Genomic DNA, 20,665 nt, shown 5'->3' with positions numbered 1-20,665 from the left:
GTGCTGTAGTTAGCATTCCTTATGTTTAGCCACCTGTGTGATCATTAGTAGGGAGGATCGCATGAAAGTTATGTGAAACCTCTCTTTCTGCTGCTGTCTGTTGATCACTTGTGAGATCTTGCTGTGTATGAGTTGAAAAACTAAAGTTGATATGTATAAGTAAGCATTAATTTCAGTTCTAAAGGACTGATTTTTTTGGTACAGAATGAAATTCTTACCCAAATAACTCTTGAGTTGATAGCTCTTAAGAATCTAGTTACACTTTCTGCAGTCCCTTTAATCTCTATATATTTGACACAAAAATAGTAATGCTTTGCTGTGGCAAGGGGCATATTTACACTTCTCTAGTAATTTTTTTTCCATCCTATGTATATGGTGATTTTACAGGGGAATAGGCTAAACTTGCCAAGACAAGTGAAAGTACCTGTTTTTTTAAATACTTTTTTTCTTTTTAAGAATATAAATTACTTAGTTTGTAAACTGTAATCTTCTCTGAGACAGAAATACTTGAAATAGAACTAAAGGTTCCTATCACTACATGCTTGGCTATTCTGCTTCGAATAACCTGCAAATACCAGCCTATTTCCTGGCTTTCCAGAGCTCCATCAGCTCTTGGTCCCTGTGCCAGCCCTCTGCTCAGTGCCATGGGGTCAGCAGGTCCTGTCTGATGAACTCCCTGCATCCCAGCTTGTGTAGGCACTGTGTCCTACCCTGCTGCCTGCTGGGGTGTCACAGGGGTCTGGGCTCAGTGAATCTTCTCAAAGTGTGAGCTCAAGTGCATTTGGAGTAAGTTTTTACAGAGAAAAGGGTGTTTTTCCAACCACAGTGTTCTGAGTCCGCAGTTTGTAAAGAAAGTACTTTGGAGACAAGAAACTGTGGTAATTTGTCACCGCCTGCCTGTATAATGAAGAATTAAACTCTTAGCAAATGGTGTTGCTACTGAATCAGGAATAGTGCAAGGCGTAATTTATCTGTGGAGCACTCAAGCCTACCAGTGGCTTTCTTGACACTAGATATGCAGTGGAATCTGACTTAGTTAATTATTTTACCTCGGGAGGCACTTTGTTTTGGTACCAGTAAATTCACTTGTACAGGTCCACTGAGGAGAAATTGCACTGAGGGACAGTTAAGCCTGCAAATGGCTGAGGGCAGAGATGTGCTGCCTTGGCTACACAGTGGTTAGTGCTCCCTGTATTGTTGCTTCTGATGGAATCATCTCATGTCCTTGACCCCCTTTCCTGATGCCTTGGGTGTCCTGCCGTGGTACACCCCCGGCTACCAAAGGTGTTAAAAAGTTTTTCCCTTTCCTGTTGCTCGTCCCCTCGAGGCCTCCCTGCCACAGCAGGTGATGCTGTTCATAGTCCATCGTGCACATCATGAATTGCATTTGGAGAGAAGCATCTGGCTGCTTCATCAGAGGTGCTACCTCTGAATGCTGAAAAGCAGATAACACTAGGGATCTGCATCTAAGGGAAGTCAGAGTATTTTTTCTCTGACTCAGCATTTATTAAAAATATGAATAAGTCTGAGAGGTAGGCATTACATTACCCCAGTGTCCTGAGATGGCAGGAGGAAGCCTCACTCCTTCTGCCCATACAGGTAGAAGAGCTGGTGGCTTTGCTGTGTACATGACTGAGGGCTCCTGGGGAAATTCATGTTTGGAATAAAGATGTTTTTCCAGGCTGTGAAGCTGTGCTCCTTCCTGGCTGTAGTATTTTGATCTTCCTCAAGGGGAGAACAAACGGGCATGTGTCCTTTGTAACCTAGTACAACACTTGTTGAATCCACTGAGGTTTTCAGTAATTTGTATGAGGAAAAAATTGCAATACAGAGATGACCTCTGTTCTTGGCAATCCCTGTAAGCCCTGCAGAAGCAGTCCCAGCATTTAATCTGATAAAAGCCAAGTTGTTTATCTGATGCCTCGTAGCACTGGAAAATAGGATATTTCGAGGTTGTGGTGATGACCTGCTTCTCTGCACTGAGGACAGGTTTATAGGATGTAGCCTCTGCTTGGCCAGTGCTGCCAGGCATCTCAGGTCTGAGTTCTTGCTGTGCTTCACTGATACACTTAAAAACATACAGCAAGTAAATCTAGTCTAGCCAATGGTCATAACTACATCTTCAACCATATCACTGTAGCATCAGAAGTATTAAAACAGACACAGATGCATCCACAAGTTCCAGGCATCCAAGCAGGTGTTTTGTCTTCCTGTGTTGCTGTCGTGATTCTGCTGACATCAGTTGGGAGTTTGACAGGAATTCGGAGACGCTGCTTGCAGGGTTAGTGTGAATCTCAAAGGCATCTGTGAGAGCTTCCTCCCTGCCCACTCAATTTCTGTACTTTCCTGTGGGCACATCAAAGTAGTACTAAAAAAAAGAAAAAAGTAAAAATCCCAAGTGGAAGCATCTTAGTCCCAGTTCTGCTAAATACTTCATGGTGGGGGATGATCTGAACACAGAGGCCATCGGGAACTGCCGCCAGCCGGTGCAACAGTGTTGGATGCGCTTCAATTTAATAGTTAAACTGTGCACTTAGTTTGTTTACTGTAGTATCCTGGTGTTTATACGTAGCTTAAGAATATCTCAGAGCTTGCTGTTCAGCTGCTGCATACTGGAAAGGAACTTTAATGCTTAAAGCTGGAGTAATCCAGTTCTAAAAGGAACCTGGATTTTGCGGGAATGTGTGCTGGCTTTAAGGCCGTTCTGTTCACTCAGGTATGGCTTGACCTTGAACCACTGACATGTTTCTGCTGAGCAGTAATGCTAAGGCCTTGGAGATTTAAAACATAGTGGTGCTACTAGGGCTTTTCCACTACCAAAAAAAATATATCTTTCAAAAAATATGGAAGATCGTTGTCCTTTTATTTGCTTCAAAGTTATAGCTAAACGTGTGTGGGTGGGTAAGAAGGCTTCTGGAGTTGGATTTTGTCCATGTAGGAACTTGGAGAAGTGTAACACAATTTAAAGCTGTGTAGCTGCTGGTACAGGAATGGCATTAATGATGAACAGTGCTGATACAAGTGACAATAAAGTCCCTAACAGCAACTTTGTGGTTGAAGTGCAGGGTGGTCATTGATGGACTTTGAGTACCAGTGCAGTGCTACAGCTCATTTCCTAATATGCTCACGGTTTTACCTATGAATAAAAAACCCCCTGACCTTAGGTGGCTGTGACTGGCCATGCATGCTTCCAGGTGTAAATAGTGTCACTGTCTTTATGGTCAATAATTCTCTGTGTTGAAGTGACTGTTTACAGAGCACTCAAGTTTGCGGCACATTACAGGGCAGAGGCTGACTTCCCTTCTCAGAAAAATAGAGACGCATCAACTTCTCTGTTAGGAATCTTTATCTTCTGTTAAAAATAGCACACAAGACTACTAAAACATTGGCAGGCAGCACGGCTGGCCGGCTTAAGACCTTTGAGACCATTGTTTTGTCTGTGTTACCTTTGAATAGATTCTAGATAAAAAAAGGAAAATCACAATGAGAAGATTAATTTGACACAGTCAGAACTGAAAATGGGGCTATATTTCATGGAGGTAGACCCATCAAATGCATTAAGATTGTAATTAAACTGATAGACTTTAAAAGTATGTGATTAAATGTGCGTCCTAAAGGGATGTTTTTAATGCTTAATTTTTAAAATCAGACATGAGTGCTGATGACTTCTATGTTATACCTACTGTGCATTAAGTCATGTTAAGTAGTTTAGGCATCTGAAATAGGAACATGATAGTAAATGAAGTAGTCTGATACTCACATGTGAATTACAATGTATTTGTAGTTGAACAGAGCACAGGTTTAAGGAAGGAAAACCTCGTAGTTTGTTTACATACAGCTAGAAATATCAGTTAGACCTAAGTCACCACTTCTGATACTGGTTTGGATTTATTTTGATCTGGAGATGATCCAGCTTATGTATGTTTGTGAATTTGTTCTGAAATGGACTTTGCAGTGAAGCATGAGGTTCAGATTGATAAAAGGAGTAGATGGATAATTTTCTTCTTGAGTAGCCAGAAATTTTTTAGCTCTCAAACACTAGTTTAAGGTGTTAATCCAGGGGTCTTTATCTTATTAGTAAATTGCTTTGAACCAAAACTTCTCACTCTTTTCAATCTATGAAGTGTTGTGTTTTATAGCTGGAGAAAAGCTTTCAGAGTCAGTCTTTTAGAGCACATCACTATTGGACTAGAAAGAACCAGGATCTAGACCTAATAAAGGGGTTTCCCTACAACTTCCCAGACACTCTGTGACCCTTCTTCCTCTGTGTTTTGGCCATTTTTCAGTGGACTAAATAAGAAGCATAAAATAATATTTTGAATGGGTTTTTCTTCTCGCTTCTTTTCCTTCCTCAATTTTCATTTTGTGAGCAATGCTCACAAACTTTTATCTTTCTTCTTCTGTAAGCTAGAAGTGGTTTGGCTTTTTAGATAATGTCATGGGACCACCACCATCACCTTTCTGGTGTGCTTTTCCAGTCATGAAAAAATTACAAATAGGTGGCTGGCTTGTTTATGAGCAAGTTACTTTCTGATGTTCCTTTCACTGCAAGGATATTGAAGTCCTCTTGTATGTGAACAGACTTCAGAGGTCTCTGTAGTGGTTGTGCTGCTGTGCCGGGAATAAAGAGGAAAATTGATCTGAGGAAACTTTGTTTGACATGCTGAAAAAAATCCGATGCAAAATCTGATTTGAAAAAAAAATCACTAACCTGCAAGTGTGCCTGCATGAAGTCTTACTGTTAATTGATCTTATTGAGGTTGCTTTGAGTCCTCAGTCAGATGAGAACTGCTTTAGGCAGCTGAGGGCTGTATCAGCACAAGGATGCTTTTAGGGATGGTTCAGGCAATACTATCACTTCTCACTGCATGGGGGCCTTTGAAATGAAAACATCATTGTACCTTGCCCAGGGAAAATATGGGAAAAATTGGAGAAAACCTGCTATTTCAGCTGTAGTCAATGATTCAGAAATTTCATCTGTAATTAAAACCAAGCCTGCCCTGGCTGTGCTGTGCAAGGTGCCTGTATCACACCCCCGTTGAGCCCAGAGGTGAATGTTGAGGGGACCTGCAGCCTTTGCTCTCTGTTGCCATCTTGGGGCACAGAATTTGTGACGGAGTTTGCGGGCGGGTGAGCAGAGCCCTGCTACAAAACAGGTTCTTAAAGTACAGTGGGTGGTTCTGTTGACAGTTGCTTCTATATTCAAAATAGACTTCACTTAATTCTACTTCTCATGGTAATTCAGGGATTGAAATCATTTAAGTCTTGCCAAATTCATTGAAGACAATGTACTAAAGGGAATATCTATTTGGAAGCCTTTCCAAAGGCAGGATAAATATATATATATATATAGGTTTGTGGGGGATTTCGTTTTGTTTTTTAAAGAGGAGAAAGTGATACTGAAACTTATTTTTCTTCCCTCTTATTGGCAGGTTTTCTTCACCAGTGGAGTGTGAGAAATAGAGGCTGAAGAAGATGAGTGAGCTGGAACAGTTACGGCAGGAGGCAGAGCAGCTGCGAAACCAAATCAGAGTAAGAATTGCTAATTGCTTATTTTTCATTATAGAGTTCGTCCTTTAAGGGAATAAATTGTAAAGATCACATCTATTACTACAATTGTGTAAGTTGTGCAGAGCCTAAAATGTTTTTAGAATATTTGTTTAAAAATCAGAAGAGCCAATTGTATAATGAAGCGCATTCTTAGTATTTCTTGAACAGTGTGTTTTATTTCCTATTGAAGTTCTCTAAGTTTTGGTATTTGTCTCTGCAATTTTTTTTTTTGTTTTTGATTTTTAAAACAAGAGGGGAGCAGCAAACTTACAGAACTTTGGCATGACAAGCTGGGCTTAAGGGTATTAGAAAAGCTTATTCTGGGCTAAAAGTGATGACTGTGCTGCCGTTCTTGATCAGCCTGCAGGTCACAGCATGGACTGTGAGAGAGAACCTTCCAGGCTTGTCATTTCTACAAGTCCTATTTCTTTGCTTCCCGTTGAATTTATTTTTTTAAATGCTGATTCCCCCCATATGTTCTAGCTTTTTGTTGTATTTACTCACTGAAGATAAACCAAATATGAGCTGTCGTCCCCAAAGTCAGTTTTCCAGGAATCTTTTGCGACATGCCTGTACATTTCAGTGATGCAGTTTTCAGGAAAGTACATAAGGATATTAAGTCTGTTTATTTTTAATCAAGATTTTCTAAACATGAAGCATCCATAAACCTGATTTATATGGGAATGCCTTATTTGCAAGCATTCCTATCAGCGGGGAGTACAGGTTTCTTGGAATATGTTGCACACTGACTTTTTTTAGCACGGCATCTGCTGGCAGCAGTTGTTGTGTGGTGTCTCCTCCTTCGTGTGAGGCCTGCTTGTTGGTGTCAGCCATGTGGAGAACACACTTCATGTTTCACAAGTTGTGCTGGGGGCAAGTGTTGCTTTCCTGCTGCTCGTTCAGCGTCCCATCATCTTCACTTAAAACACTCTGGAAAGAAAAGGGTGGGATCAGTCAGTGCTGTGGCACTGGGTGCCCCTTCCAGTAGGACATGCAAATAAATTTTAGTTTAAAATACTTTTTTCTATTGAAGCTTTATTACAGCATTGCACAAATACAAGTTGTACATAATTTTTCCTCTGCCTCATGTGTGAGAACTCTGTCGTTACATGACATCAGGGTGAGCCAGTTAAGTCTTTGCTCAGTCTTGCTAATCAATCAAACTGGTTTTATGTTTTATTCAAAATTGTGTGAAGGAAGAGCTACCAGGAGAGCTCCACTGTGCTGCAGGAAAGTTTGCTTCTTTTTTAAATTTTGGAGCATAAAAATCTGGTTGGCCCTTTGTATAATGACTCCATTTTGTGGCTTTGTGTCGATTTAACATTTCCTTTGTAACTCTGTCACCCAACCTTGTAACTGGATCTATCAGGTGTAGCTGAGTAACCAGGGCTGTATTGCCTTTGGAGTCTTTTGGCTCAGCAGTGGCAATTAGGGATTCCTCTTTGGATCTGAGGTTGGATACCTTGTGCTTAATTCTGACTTCAGATATATGTGCAACTTACAAATGCTCCTGGTGACTTAATACCTAAGAAACTTTCTGACTAAATAACTCAGTTTCGTATTTGTATAGATCACTGTTTATCTTGATTATTAAATCATTGCACAGTTTTCTTTCTAAATAGGTGTTTGTTTGGGATGGATAAGAGGATAGGGACAGGATCTAAAAAAAAAGTTCCTTTTAAGTGTCTAGATTCATTGGGCTGGTAATTTTCAGGAGTTATTTTTGATGCACTCCTAAAATAGGTGAGGTCACTACCAGGATTTGGTGTTTTATATATAGCTAGAATTTTGCTGTCTTACTTGTTTATGGCTCTTGGGTTTTGTCTGATATTTCCTCTAACAGTATAATCACAAAAATCAGCTTTGTGCTTAGAAGTGAGGTCCAGATCAGATTGTACCTACCAGCTTCCTCAAGTGTACAAACTGCAGTGCATAGCTGTCCATTCCCCTTTTTTTAGTCTGCAGTATTTTGGAAGTGTTTAATGATTTTTAATTTTTTTTTTCCAATGTCGTGGTGATGTGGGTACCTGTGTCTCCCCATGCAGTAACTGCAGCTGTAGCTCAGTTCTGTACACAGACAGTGTTGGAGGAATAACCTAAGACAGCCAGAGTTTTTACTGCAGGAGGTTTGAACACTGAACTGTCAGATCTGTCAGATGAGTTTATGGTTAAAGTTAATTCCCAGTTCTCTCTGTAATAAAAGTTCCCTTGTGATATGTGTGTCCTCACTTTGAGAACTGAAATTGAGGATAATGGTTTTTGGAAGTGCTGCTTACTTGGCACAGTGTCACTTGAACCAGACATTTTGAACAAATAGGCACTATATGTAAAAAAATCCATGAATTTTGAGGAAAAAAACTGCAATCTGAGGTACATATGCTTGGAAATCGTGGGGGCTGCACACTGATCGAGCAGGTAGATTTTTCTCACCAGTTTTGCATTGTCTACTGCATGAACTGAGAAAATCTACAGTTACATAGAGGAGCTTTTTTATCTTTTGACACTAATGATTCTGTTACGATGATGCTCACGTAGAAATGACAGCATTAGTGTAAGAATTAAAACAGTCTCTTGAAACTCTCCTGTTCCTGCAACTTTGCCAATCGTATGGCAAGTGTTAGACAGCCTCAAGTATAGGTGTTGCTAATAGCTGTTCCTTAAAGAGAAAAAATGCTTTGTCTCATTCAGACTGCATTGAGAAATCATTTTATGTCGAACATTTTAAGTATTTCAGCTAAACCAAACAAATAAAGTTGTTTAATATCCAGTGTGTTTCTTCTTGTGGATGAAATAAGTCCTGAGTGCTAAGGGATTTGCTGCTCTGGTATTTTAAACCCCTCCTGATTCCAGACGTCAACATTTTATAAATATTTCTACAGTTCAGACATTATAAAAATAAGTTGAGATGACTTAATCCACTCTCAGGCTTGCTTCTTGGGAGGAGAGCTATAAAGGGTGGTCAAAATAAACATGCACTTAAGAAATGTTGAAGTTGCAATGTCAAGTAACTCTCAAGCAAGAACTTGAAAAAAAAATTAAGATCGTGGTCTGAAAGTGTTGATGCTGTTCCAAAATGTGTGAGTAAATGTTTCCGTTCCTCCTCTCAGAGAGGACGTTGCCATTTGTGCACAGATTGAACTGTGGTGGGGTGGGGGGACACACAAATGTGTGGTGAAAACCACTGTTTTTGGGAAACTGGAAAAATCACAGGAGTTCAAGAGGGTTCTGTGGCTTGATCCTTCAGTTGGGCTGTCAATGATTTTAACTTAACTTGTGCTACACAGTTCCTGTCTAATTTAAAGCCAGTTTTAAACCAGATTTCTCAGAAGGAGTTGCTGACCATGTGCCTGTTTCAGTTTTTCAAGTGCAGGGCCGCAGTTGCAGGAGGGCAGTGCAGTCTCAGTTGTAACTAAAACCAGGTTTTGCAAAATCAGTGCTGTGGACCAGGCTCAGTGGTGCTCACCTGTGTCAGGTGTTCAGTCTGTGACTGATTATGTGAATGAAAGGAAAGTCTGGTGTTTAGGTTGGGTTGAATCATGTGCAGAAAACAAGTCCTATGTCCATGCAGTCTGAAATAAGGAAAAAAGAAGGAATGTCTGTATGGAGAGCTGAGCACCACCCGTTCCATGAAATGAGTGAGGGCATTAGTAGATTCTTTTTTTTCCCCTTCATTTTGCATCAAGTGCATCATCGGGTGAAGCTTTGGTAATCCTGCTGTCTGTCCTGCTCAGATCCTGCCTGTTGATTTCCATTCTGCCTCTCCCAACTGGCACTGTCACCCTTGTGATGCCAAGGGGGTTGATAATCAATGTACAGCCTCATGTGGCACAGAGCTTGCTAATCATGTGTAATATATGGTTGCTTTTCCAGGTGGATCAGTTCTTCCCTTGTGCTCAGCACACCCTGAGCAAGCACATCCACCCCAGGGAAGGAATACAGGGAAAAGGGTAGGCACTGGGACTTCAGGATGGCTGCAAGTGCCTTTGAATCCCATAGTCTGTAGAAAGGGAGATTCAAAGGCTGCTGGGGCACAGCCCTTCCTAAGTCCCTTTTCCTCCACTACCCCTAGTTGTGTGCCAGTGCTTTAGATCCCCCGAACAATCCAACCAGTTAGGGTGACAGAAGGTGTATGGGATGTCAGTCGGTGGTGGTGTGTGGCTTTTTGAGTGTGTTTTTGTGTGCCTAACTTGAGTTATTTTTCCTTTAGACACTCTCTCAGTTGATGCTCAGTGTTGCCTTTCCAATTCAACTTGTTCCATTCTTCTGTTTCAGGATGCCAGGAAAGCGTGCAGTGACACAACTCTTGCTCAGGTATGTTCTTGATTCTTTGTATATTCTGTTACTTGGTAGATAAAAAATTAAAAATACCAGTTTATGACTGCTGCATGTTCCTGTTCAGTAACTGAAAGAATGAAGTGAAAGAAACCTTTGGAAATGTACTGTGTATTTAAAACAGAACAAAACAATACCACCAAAAAAACCCAAATAAACAAAACAGGAAAAAAATCCAACCAGTCAAAAACCCCCCACCATCTTAATGGATCCTGCTTCCAGTTCACCTTTTAAATAGAGCATGTTTATTGTGTTTAATGTATTTAGAAAGACTTCAATGAATGTCTTTTAGCTGTATTTTGGGAACAAAAAGATTTTGCATTTAAAGTTCTGCTGTGCTTTAAAAAAGTAACAGTGCGGTAAACATTGGAGGATTTTCTTTCCTTGGTTTTAATTGAAAACTTTCAGATTTGATAATCTGAAATAACCTTACTATTACACAGTAGTATTTTAAAAAGCTTTCCTGAAGTTTCAGGTGTAGCCATCATGAAGAGTGTTACAGTCTGTCAGCAGTAAAATCTGGTTTTGTCAATGTTGCAAGGACCTAATCCTGAGTGTGCAACAGTAGCCCTTTTTTGTTTGATTTTGTTGTGAGCCAAGGCAGATTATGTTCTATCAAAGTTCATATGTATTTTTGTTATCTTGTGCATTAAAAATAGTTCTCAGTATCTCGGGGGGTTTGTTTTATTTATTTTTAGATCACAACAAGTCTGGACTCCGTGGGTCGGATCCAAATGCGGACCCGGCGCACGCTTAGAGGTCACTTAGCCAAAATCTATGCCATGCACTGGGGATCTGACTCAAGGTTGGTACAGGGGAGGCTTAAACCTGCAATTTAAGGGTTGGAAATCAGATTGTCAGCTTCAGGTTTAATGTCAGGTTTTGGGAGTCTTATGGAGTGATGTTGGTGCCCTTGCAGGGGCATCACAGGTTTTTTGGGTTTAGTTATACTTTGCCTTCTTAAAACAGCAGAGGGGTGATAGAGAAGCCTTGGTTGAGAGGAGAGGTACTTGGCTTGTTCTTACTATGGGTATCTTCCCTTTTCCTTCTTTCATTTTTACCCAAGTTTTTGAGTCTGTTTAAGCAGAGGAGAGTACGTGGTGAGGCATATTTTTGGAATGCTGGGCATTGTATTTTCCAAGATGTCAAATAATCGTGTAACTGCTGTGATAACAAAGATTTCAAAACTTTACGGACCAATTTTATTTCATTGAAAAAAAAAGATCCTTTTGTACATAGTGGGAAAAGTTGGAATTTTGTTATGCTGCCTTTAGAGCAACTGATGGTCAGGTGGTAACACTGCCTCGTGTCTCTGTCATGTTGTCCAGAGAGGAATACATCTCCAGGTTTATTTTCACCTAAATTCCTTATTCGCTTTTTTATAACTGTGTAGTTAGAATATTATTATGTGAATAATGAAAGCAGCTGTGGAGGGAGTTCATAAAATGCGTTTTCACCAAGTTGTGTGGTTGTGTTCAGTGCTAATCATGAGTCCCCGTGCACATGTGACTCTTCAGTCAGGTCATGTGTAGACCTAGATCTTTGCAGACTTTTCCCAACAAATGCACCCCTCCAGTGAAAAAGAAAAAGCAGAGGGTAATTGAGAAATTATGAAACCTCTGAATCACTTGGTAATCGTGAATGATGTATGTATATTTTGAGATATTTGTGGTTTGTTTTACATTAACATATTTTATTTTGTGTTTATATTTAGGCTACTAGTCAGTGCTTCTCAAGATGGAAAATTAATTATTTGGGATAGTTATACAACGAATAAGGTACTTATTTATAATCTTTATCAATGGTTAATGTATGATTTGTGTGTTTGAGAAGGCTTGTGTCTGTTTTTTCTATGGTTGCAAGTCAAAAATTAAAAGCAGCAGTTTCTAATTCAGACATAATTTTTTGTTCCTTTTGGACTAGCTGATTACTAGTGATGTGATGTAGGGTGTGTTTCTGAAGCAACAGTTAATTACATAGGTAATATGTAACATTTTCACCCTTAAATTGCTAGTGCAGTAGCTGGTAGCTGTTGCTCTCTGCCTGTCTGCTGTTGTGTCTGAAACTAATTTGGTTTTGAATTGTAGAAATACACAACCCCAGAATTTACAGGAAGGTTTTGGGTTTGAGGGCAGAGAAAGGAGAAGGAATTAAAAAAGCTGTGCTTACATAAACTGTCCAGTCTCCATGGGCACAGCCATCCTGTCTTACGACCTATAGCTTAAAAATGTAAAAGAGTTGGACAAAGAAATTAAGTAGAATAAACAAATGTTGTAAGTGTTTAAGTTTAGGATAGCTTTGCTGTGGAGTAGTGTCGTGCTGAAGTTCTGTATCTGTCACCCCAGTGTGTGTGGATGTATAAATATGGAATGAGCTGTAATATGTTGTAAAATCCAGATACTGAAACTTATAGTGCCCAGTGGCCATGGTGTGTTTGAGCTGCTGAACGAGTGACTGGGTGAGAGTGAGCTGCTGTCCATGCCCTCACGAGCTGTGTCTCTCCCAAGATGCACGCCATTCCCTTGAGATCCTCCTGGGTGATGACCTGTGCCTACGCTCCCTCTGGCAACTACGTGGCCTGTGGTGGCCTGGACAACATCTGCTCCATATACAACCTGAAAACCAGGGAGGGGAACGTGCGGGTGAGCCGGGAGCTGCCGGGACACACAGGTCAGCCATGGTCTTCTTCTACTTCGGTTCGTTACTGCACCACAGGAAACCACCTCACTCTGAGGTGTGCTGTGAGCTGTGCAACAGTACTGCTGGTCACACACTGGCTGTGGGAGAACTCTGATATGCTGTTCTTGGATTTTAAACTTGCAGTTATTACTCCTGGGTTGGAAACTAACATAACTGTTTTGTTTTTAGGATACTTGTCCTGTTGTCGCTTCCTAGATGACAACCAAATTGTCACTAGCTCAGGAGACACCACTTGGTGAGTTTTTGAGCTCTGTTGGCCTTCCCTCACCCCCTCTTTCTTTTTATTATTTTTCCTCTCTCCAGTGCCTTTGTTTGTATTTGAAACTTGAACTCTGAAATAATCACAGACACGGTGTTAACGTTGTAACCTTTTATCTGCAGCGCTTTGTGGGACATTGAAACTGGTCAGCAGACCACCACATTCACTGGGCACACTGGAGATGTGATGAGTCTCTCCCTAAGTCCAGACATGAGGACTTTTGTTTCGGGTGCCTGCGATGCCTCCTCGAAGCTTTGGGATATCCGGGATGGAATGTGCAGGCAGTCGTTCACAGGGCACGTGTCAGATATTAATGCAGTTTGTGTAAGTGATCCTTTGTATTTCCACGTGGGAAGAAAGGGGGAGAATAAAGGCTGTATTTACATGAATTCAGCTACTGAGTTACCTTGATTTAAAATCAGTTAGTTAGGGTAGGGACTGCTAAATTGGAGAAGGTTGTCTAATAAACTATGATCTAGTTTGTAACTGAATTATTATTGCCATTATTTGTGATGCATTGAGCTGTTCTTGGGATAGTTTCAGCGGTGTTTTTGTTCAGTAACTGAGACATCACTCTTTTTAAGAAGTGAAGAATGGACTAGGGAGATTTTTTGCAGTGTAGCGATGTGTTAAAAACTGAAAATTGCAGATAAATGCAATATACCGAGAGGGTGCAAAACAGCCAAGTGTCCTCATCTTAAAGGTTTTGGTTGAACAAAAGTGTATTTAATATTTTCTTTGAAAAGAGCTTTCAGAAAAATAGTCTGGAAGGCAGAGTTAAAAATCAGTCCTGATGTTGAATATTCCCTGGAATAATTTGGTAATATTTATAAACTGGATTATATTTCCTCTCTGTCATAGTAACACTATGTTCTGATCTGCAAGATACAAGCCCTGGTAAATAGGGAATGAAATCTAAGTCTAAGCTGCATCTGTTTTTGATAAACATGAAAAATTATTAAGGCTGAGAAAATACCGAACGCATGACCAGTACAAAAATGCAGATCCTATACTTAGACCTGGACCCTGGGATGTGCTGAGCTCTCTCCATTCCTGTTTCAATCAATACGGATGTTGAGAGGATGACTCGGATTTGGAGTAGATTTTTTTGAAATTGAATTGCTTACAATCTTCTATCTTGGCTGAGCCAACCTGGCTGACCAGCTCAGGATGGAACATCATGTTCCACTTCTCCTGGTCTTCCTGGCCCACAGGCAGGATGTACAGAACTGAGGTTTGCTCTGTTCTATAAGAGTCAGCTGCATCACCTGTGACTCCTGTTACCCTGCACGTGGGAACTGGCTGGGTACAATTCCAGTCCTCAGGTGTCACCAGCACTGTTCCAGTGTGGTTCCCTTGCTTAGTTGTTTATATGCATTTTTTAACATGCATATATTTCTTTAAAATAAACCACTCTGGTCACCCTGGCAAAATAATCCTGTGATGTTCTTAAACTCCTGCATGAACAATGTATTTTTCTGGTGTCAAACTCTTGTCTCTTAATTAAAACTTCCAGTTTTTCCCTAATGGACATGCATTTGCCACTGGATCTGATGATGCCACTTGCCGGCTCTTTGACCTCCGTGCAGATCAGGAATTGATGATGTATTCCCATGACAACATCATCTGTGGGATCACCTCCGTCGCCTTCTCCAAGAGCGGGCGCCTCTTGCTCGCGGGTTACGATGACTTCAACTGCAACGTGTGGGACACCCTGAAAGGGGAGAGGGCAGGTGAGGACACACAACTGCTGGGAGCTGTCCCAGGGGATGTTCACACTCTGTGCAGAATGCAGAGCCAGTTCATTGCCAGTGCTGTTGCTGGTGTTATGGAGTCTGTCTGCTTCCTTTTAACACTGTTCTTTTGGAATGGCACCCTTTTATTGCATTTGGTTCTGTGTTCCAGTAGTTACACTGCATTTCAGTTCTGTCTCTGGTGTGTGCAGTAAATGCTGCAGTCAGTGGAACAGGCCTGTTTTTGGGAATGAGCCATTACAGATCTCTGTGCTGGGAGATCCTGGCTCTTTGAGGAACAGCCTCCAAAATGATGTTGCATCTGCAGAAAATGCATTTCACTGAAGTATGTGAATTTAAGTAATACAAAATTACACATTTGCATTGACTTCTGCACCCATTCAGAGGCAGTAATTCTGATGTAGGCTTTTTGCTTTGGGGACCATCATTTCCTCCTCTTGGGAGAGAGGTGGACACTTCTGGTCCTTGAATTAGTCACTTCTGTCAGAACACAGCATGTTTATAGCGCAGCTATTTCTTTGTGCTACTTACAGGAACTTAAATGCTGGGGCCTGGTTCAGTTCTGAACATCAGTTCTGCTTTTCAGACTGAAAATAGATCCTTTTCCTTAAGGGACACGTGGGTAGCTGAGTTCTGATAGACCTGGGTGTGGAACCTTGGCAGAGCAGACAAGGGCAAGAACAGGCAAAGGGAAAGCAAAAGCAAAGCAGGAAGAGGCAGGATAGTGCTCCTCTTCTGATAGTCTGACATGATATGTGGGGGATTTGTGATCCCAAGGGTTTGAAAAGCTTGGGAAACTCAGGGTGGTTCCTGTTACCTGGAGATTGTCAGGACACATCACATTTGATTTTGGAAGTACTTGATGGCTGAAATTGTGGACAGCATTGCTGAAAGCAGGAGACAGAAAACCTGATTAGGGATGAGGACATCTTTGGGGCAGGAAGGAGACATTACATTGTGAGGGCAGAAAGAAAAACGGAGGCGATACTGTGTGTGTGTATGTTTTTAAAAACCTTATTGTTGAGTTTCTTGTTGTGTTTTGTATGGTTCTTCAGGGTAAAGACAAAAAGGATAATGAAATCCTGCATTACAACTTCTTTTAGTAAATTTAAGACTTGCCTGGGAGAGCAGAGTAACAGCTGAAGTCCTTGACATCCTGCAGTCAGTAACTTCCATTGCTTCTTCTTTTCCAGGTGTCCTGGCTGGCCATGACAACCGTGTCAGCTGTTTAGGTGTCACTGATGACGGCATGGCTGTAGCTACAGGGTCTTGGGACAGTTTTCTCAGAATCTGGAATTAACTGGGAGCCAAACATGTACATTCTCCATCTGAGATCTGGAGAGATCAATGCTGCAGCCTATAGCTGTGAAATAACATTTCTACCTTGTATTTGCAGGTGAAGTTTTTCTATTCACTGATTATTACACAAAAAGGCTTTCTGTAAACTAGAAAAAAAAATCAAGTGAAGAAATAGGGGAGGGGGGAAGAAATCACTGACTTTTTAAAAGGGGCCAGCACACATAATCATGGTGACCGACAAACTAAGAGCCAGTCTTTTTGTTTTTGGTGGTTTGGTTAGATTGTCCTTGAAGGGTTTTTGCTTGTGCTCAGTCTGCTAATCCTGTACTTTTTTTTTGTACATAACAGAATATAGACATTATAGCAGCCAATCATGTAACATTTGTCTGTATGTAAAGAAATATGTTTGCATTTTTTAAGGAACTACATTTATAGCTTTGCTTTTAACCTGAGATGTCACTTCTGAGTTTTGTAGTGGGTGAACTAGATTGCTGTTTTCAATGTTTTTTGTGAATTTACTGTAGATAAAGTGAAGCCAATGGTATGTATGTGTTTTTTATAATGGAAGGCATTTGGGTTTTTTTTAAAGGCCCTGGAGACTCCCAGTTAATACCTACCGCCTTATTCATTCACTTCTTGACCTGCTTGCCTATTTTTAATCAGGGGGGTTCTTCCTTCAAGCCAGTAGTTCCTGGTTCATCCATTGGCAGTCATGGCCTCCAAACACCAAGGAGTTAATGCCAGGCAGGCTTGCAACAACAGCAAAATTAATTTGAAAATAAAATAATTCCAGTTCTAGAAGTTTTAGCTTCCTTCCTGCAGCTTTTTGCATCAGTTATTCCACGCAGTCCGTGGGTACAGAAGCCAAGTGGTCGCTGCTGTCGTGCAGTAGCTGAGTGCTCAGCTCTGGCTGAACAGGGTGGGTTTGGCCCATCTCAGGCTCCAGGTGATCTGCACTGACAGTGATTCAGCTGCTGCTGGGAGCCCAGAGCAGTGCCTCTGCAGAGCTTGCTCAGTTCCACACCAGCTGAGAAATTCAGGAGGACTTTGCTTAAATTCCTAAAGAGGATTTAACTGTGCAGTTAATCGCCTGTAATCTCCCTCCAAATTCGGGGGTTGCCAAAGCACAGCACAGTCAAAAGTACTTGTTGTCAGTTCTGTGCAGTGAATTATCAAAGGAATTGTGTAACTGAAATGCTCCTCTGTGACCCCTGAGAACTTCCTACGATAACCTTGACAGTGCTCGTTCTGTGGTCACTGAGGGCTGTGCCAGGGGGTTACTGGATGCCAGTTGTTCTGCAGCTCCAACACTGTAAATAGCCCTTTCCTCTCCTTTCCCCATTTGATTCTGATTTGGATGTCAGTTGCTTATAAATCTGATCAGGTACAGTTGAGTGTAGAGAGAGGAAAATCAAGTGACTGATGCCCATATGAAACTGCCCAGGGAGGTTGCTTAACTTTCTGGTGCCTGGCAGCCTGTCTGAACAGTGGATGTTCCCTTGGGAATCTGAACGTCTGTGGCTTTTTGTGAAAGGGGGATTAAGTCTATTGGCTTCTCTTAAGTGACTTACTTCAAAAATAACGTGAATTTTAAATCACCAGGTTGGAAGATGATATTAGTTATTGCTCCTCGGAACCGATGGGGAGCCTGGGTGTCTCTGGGTCAGGTAGTCAAGATAAGGGCCAGAATTTTGTAATATATCCAACTGGATTTCTGGCTGAGATGACTATTTGTCAAGTTTCTGACATTTTTAATCTTAAATTTCAGTACTTCCAGACTGTGCCTGTAAACTTGCCATGTCTATAATGGTGAAGGTGCCAATAAATGTACCAGTCAATCACAGTAAATTCACTTTTAAAATAAGGAAAAGGCACCTCTTGTGCTGGAGAAGGAACATTTCCTAACAGCAGCCTTGTGGTGTAGGACCAAAATCCCACTGTATTGTGTCTCACAGGAGTTCCTCAGCGTTTTGCTTTACGATCTCTCTGCATTAAAAGAACTATTGTGGAATTCTTGTAACTCTTAAGTGAGCAGCTCTTTGGGATCTTGCAGACTCAGTTTATTTTTTAGTGCTACACTCAATTATTTTTTTTTTTGTAACTCACAGCTGCCTTGAGTGAATCATTCTGGAAATTTGTTACTGAAGAATTTTAAGAAAATATTCTTTTTCTAAAAAACTTTTTTTCCATAGAAGTGTGTTTTGAACCAATTTCCTAGTCAACACCTTTGCCAAGACAGGTGCCATTTTTACATTCTGGTATTAAAACTGGTTTCTACTTGTGAAACTCCAAACCCAATTTTACAGCTGTATATAACTTTTCTTACCAGTTCAGGTATCCTGTAACCGCGGTAATGGCTCTTGTAAGGTTATTACTGCAAATAACTTCACTGTCATTGTTGGATGGCTGTTGTCTGTTGGATTCAGCTGCTTTTAAAATAAATACTAAGGAATGCCAACCACTTGCTGAGGTGTCCAAAGGCATCACAGAGCCCTGCCTGCCTCTCTGCTCCTTGGTCACCCTGGGTTTGAAGTGCCCCAGGTCCGAGGGGGCTCCCGTGTCGGCGCACGAGGAGACGCTGGAGAAGCCCGAGCACAGCGGGGAAAACAGCATCTGGTGCATCTTGGGAACTTGGAGAAAGCCCGTGATAGGTCCTGCCCAGGTGACGTTTGCCGTTTTGTTCCTGCCCTGGAGATGGGTTATTTTTTTAAGCCTACAGATTTAAGTACCACAGGTGCTGTGTGAGGCCATGTAGTGAGTCACACAGGCAATGGCATTCCTGTTAAACAGCTGTCTGACCTCTCAAGGTCAATGCCCCTGATAAAATGGATGTGGCTTCAATGGTAAAAGCTTAGACTTCTCCTAATACAAGGAAGGTAATAAAATGACCCTTTGTAGGTTTTACTTAAAAGGTTTTACCCCAGTTTTGAATCTCCAAGAAACTGGTGTGTGCCCACAGTTACCATGGGCTCAAGTGTCCAGCTCCTGTGATTCCTGACTGCACCATGACAGCAAACTCACAGCAGATCTGGCAGCACTAGTGGGCACATCTTCACTGGCTTTCAAAGTTTGTTGCCAAACTCCATCCTTAGCTGAATTTCAAGTAAGTTGTGTCATTAAGAAATGGAGTAGCCAGGAGCATTGTGCCAATGATGGCTGGGTTGCTCTTGCCCAGCCTCTTCTCTGAAGGCAGTTGGTCATGGCTTGGGAAGCAGAACCATGTGCTTGGTTAACAATTTGTTTTATTCAGGTAGAGCTTGTCAGTGTTTTCCTACAAGACTGAACTCTGCAACAGAGAGCTCTCCCTTGGGGTGAGTGCCCAGCCTGGGCTTGTTCCTGTGTAGACTCAGGCGTGTTTGCTGGAGGAGAAAGCTGCTGCGGCGTCGTGCTGATGTGCACTCTGTACTCCAGTAATGTGGTCTGTTCCCATCTGTCTCCAGACCTTTTCCTTCCAAACGTCACCGCCCTCTGCCGTGCTCAACTGCAGAGAAGGGGCAGCACCTGGCAGAGAATAAATAGGCTTTTCCCTGCCTATGGATAGGGCCTGACCTTGCCTTGGTAAAGCTGACCTGGTGCAGCAGCAGGTCCCAGTGTGTCCTTATGTAATGCATGGGTTGGAAATAGTTAACTCTTTACTTCAGTTGTGTAACCGCTTGTCCCACGATGAAGTTCACATTAATTACTTTAAGGTGGAATGAAAACATTGTGAAAAACATTCCAAGAGTTGTAGTCTGTCCTCTTCGAGGACACTGTCACCTCCACTAGGTTTAGTGCTGTGCTTTAAGATGTTGGTGAGAGTATTGGCTAATTGGACTAGTTGGTATCAATGGTTGTGTAGCAGAATGGCTGGTTTTGAGATAGCATTTCCTGTACAAGTACTTAGCATGGGTTGATGGTGCACTGTGTATCCAGTACTCTGGCATGCATGCTGGTCACACTCCTCCTACACTTCAGAGGCACCAGAGCCTTTTATCCAATTGCTGGTTATGTAAAATACATGCAGAATGTTAATGCAGTGTTGTTATGGTAAATGTGTGAACAGTGTTACTAATTGATATAACTGATAACAGATTACATGTGCCTGACATTCTTATACCACACAGTATGTTTAGGTTTTAACTAATATGGACTTCGGTGGAATAGTCTTAGATATTTCAAGCCTTTGTTTTACTTACACAATGGTGCTCTCTTTGTGTTTTTCTCCTTTTTTTTTTTTTTTTTTAATAAAAGCATCTGAACACTTGTAGTACATATTACATCCAAAGGAGTCCAAAGTAAAATGCTTCTAAACATGCTTGATTTTACTTTGCCTTTAGTTCCCAGGATCTCTCATCAGCTTTTTTTGTTTTGTTTTTACTTGTTGCTGACTACTTTGGAAAACTTTGGTAATGTTACCAATTATGAAGTGATTCTGCACTGCCTTTGGATTGTGTATGTATTCAGAAACAGTCTTAAAGCTTTTATCTAAGCTATTAAAAAAACCAGGGACTTGTGCCATTTGTTTCTTTAACAGTGCTGTTGTAAAAAGACTTCCCTGTGACAAAAAAATCACTTGCTATGAACTCTGTTTATAGCTTTTTTTTTCCAGGATGGATCTTTTTCTTTGTATTTGTACAGTGGCTCAGTGAAAGATGTTGCCATGAGTTGATATTGTAACCAATAAACAAGTGCTTTTAACCATCCTGGGACACCTGTCAGTGTTGTATTAGAGCAGCCGCTGGGACATGGGATGGGAGATGGAGCAACCTCAGCAGCTAGGACCTACCCTGGA

The 20,665-nt window shown here is 41.4% G+C and overlaps 1 protein-coding gene across 5 annotated transcripts in view; it reads left to right on the top strand.

The window, feature by feature from the left end:
• The window catches only part of GNB4 (G protein subunit beta 4), a 62,873-nt gene extending 42,297 nt beyond the window's left edge, over positions 1–20,576 (top strand). For 4 of the 5 annotated variants that reach the window (XM_032697595.1, XM_032697594.1, XM_032697598.1 and 1 more), the window contains exons 2-10: positions 5,433–5,532; positions 9,823–9,861; positions 10,581–10,687; positions 11,597–11,660; positions 12,390–12,552; positions 12,751–12,817; positions 12,964–13,165; positions 14,358–14,574; positions 15,789–20,576. In XM_032697595.1, coding sequence (XP_032553486.1) covers positions 5,476–5,532; positions 9,823–9,861; positions 10,581–10,687; positions 11,597–11,660; positions 12,390–12,552; positions 12,751–12,817; positions 12,964–13,165; positions 14,358–14,574; positions 15,789–15,895 — 1,023 coding nt within the window. In that variant the 5' untranslated portion in view covers positions 5,433–5,475 and the 3' untranslated portion in view covers positions 15,896–20,576. Of the gene's footprint in view, positions 1–2,299; positions 2,717–5,432; positions 5,533–9,822; positions 9,862–10,580; positions 10,688–11,596; positions 11,661–12,389; positions 12,553–12,750; positions 12,818–12,963; positions 13,166–14,357; positions 14,575–15,788 lie in introns of those variants that run through there. The other variant, XM_032697597.1, reaches the window with a different exon arrangement.
• The last annotated feature ends 89 nt before the right edge of the window (positions 20,577–20,665 follow it).

The sequence above is a fragment of the Chiroxiphia lanceolata genome, chromosome 10 (assembly GCF_009829145.1).
Source record: "Chiroxiphia lanceolata isolate bChiLan1 chromosome 10, bChiLan1.pri, whole genome shotgun sequence".
NCBI classification, from domain to species: Eukaryota; Metazoa; Chordata; class Aves; order Passeriformes; family Pipridae; genus Chiroxiphia; species Chiroxiphia lanceolata.
Note: the sequence above shows the minus strand (reverse complement) of the source record. Positions and strands in the feature narration are given on the sequence as shown.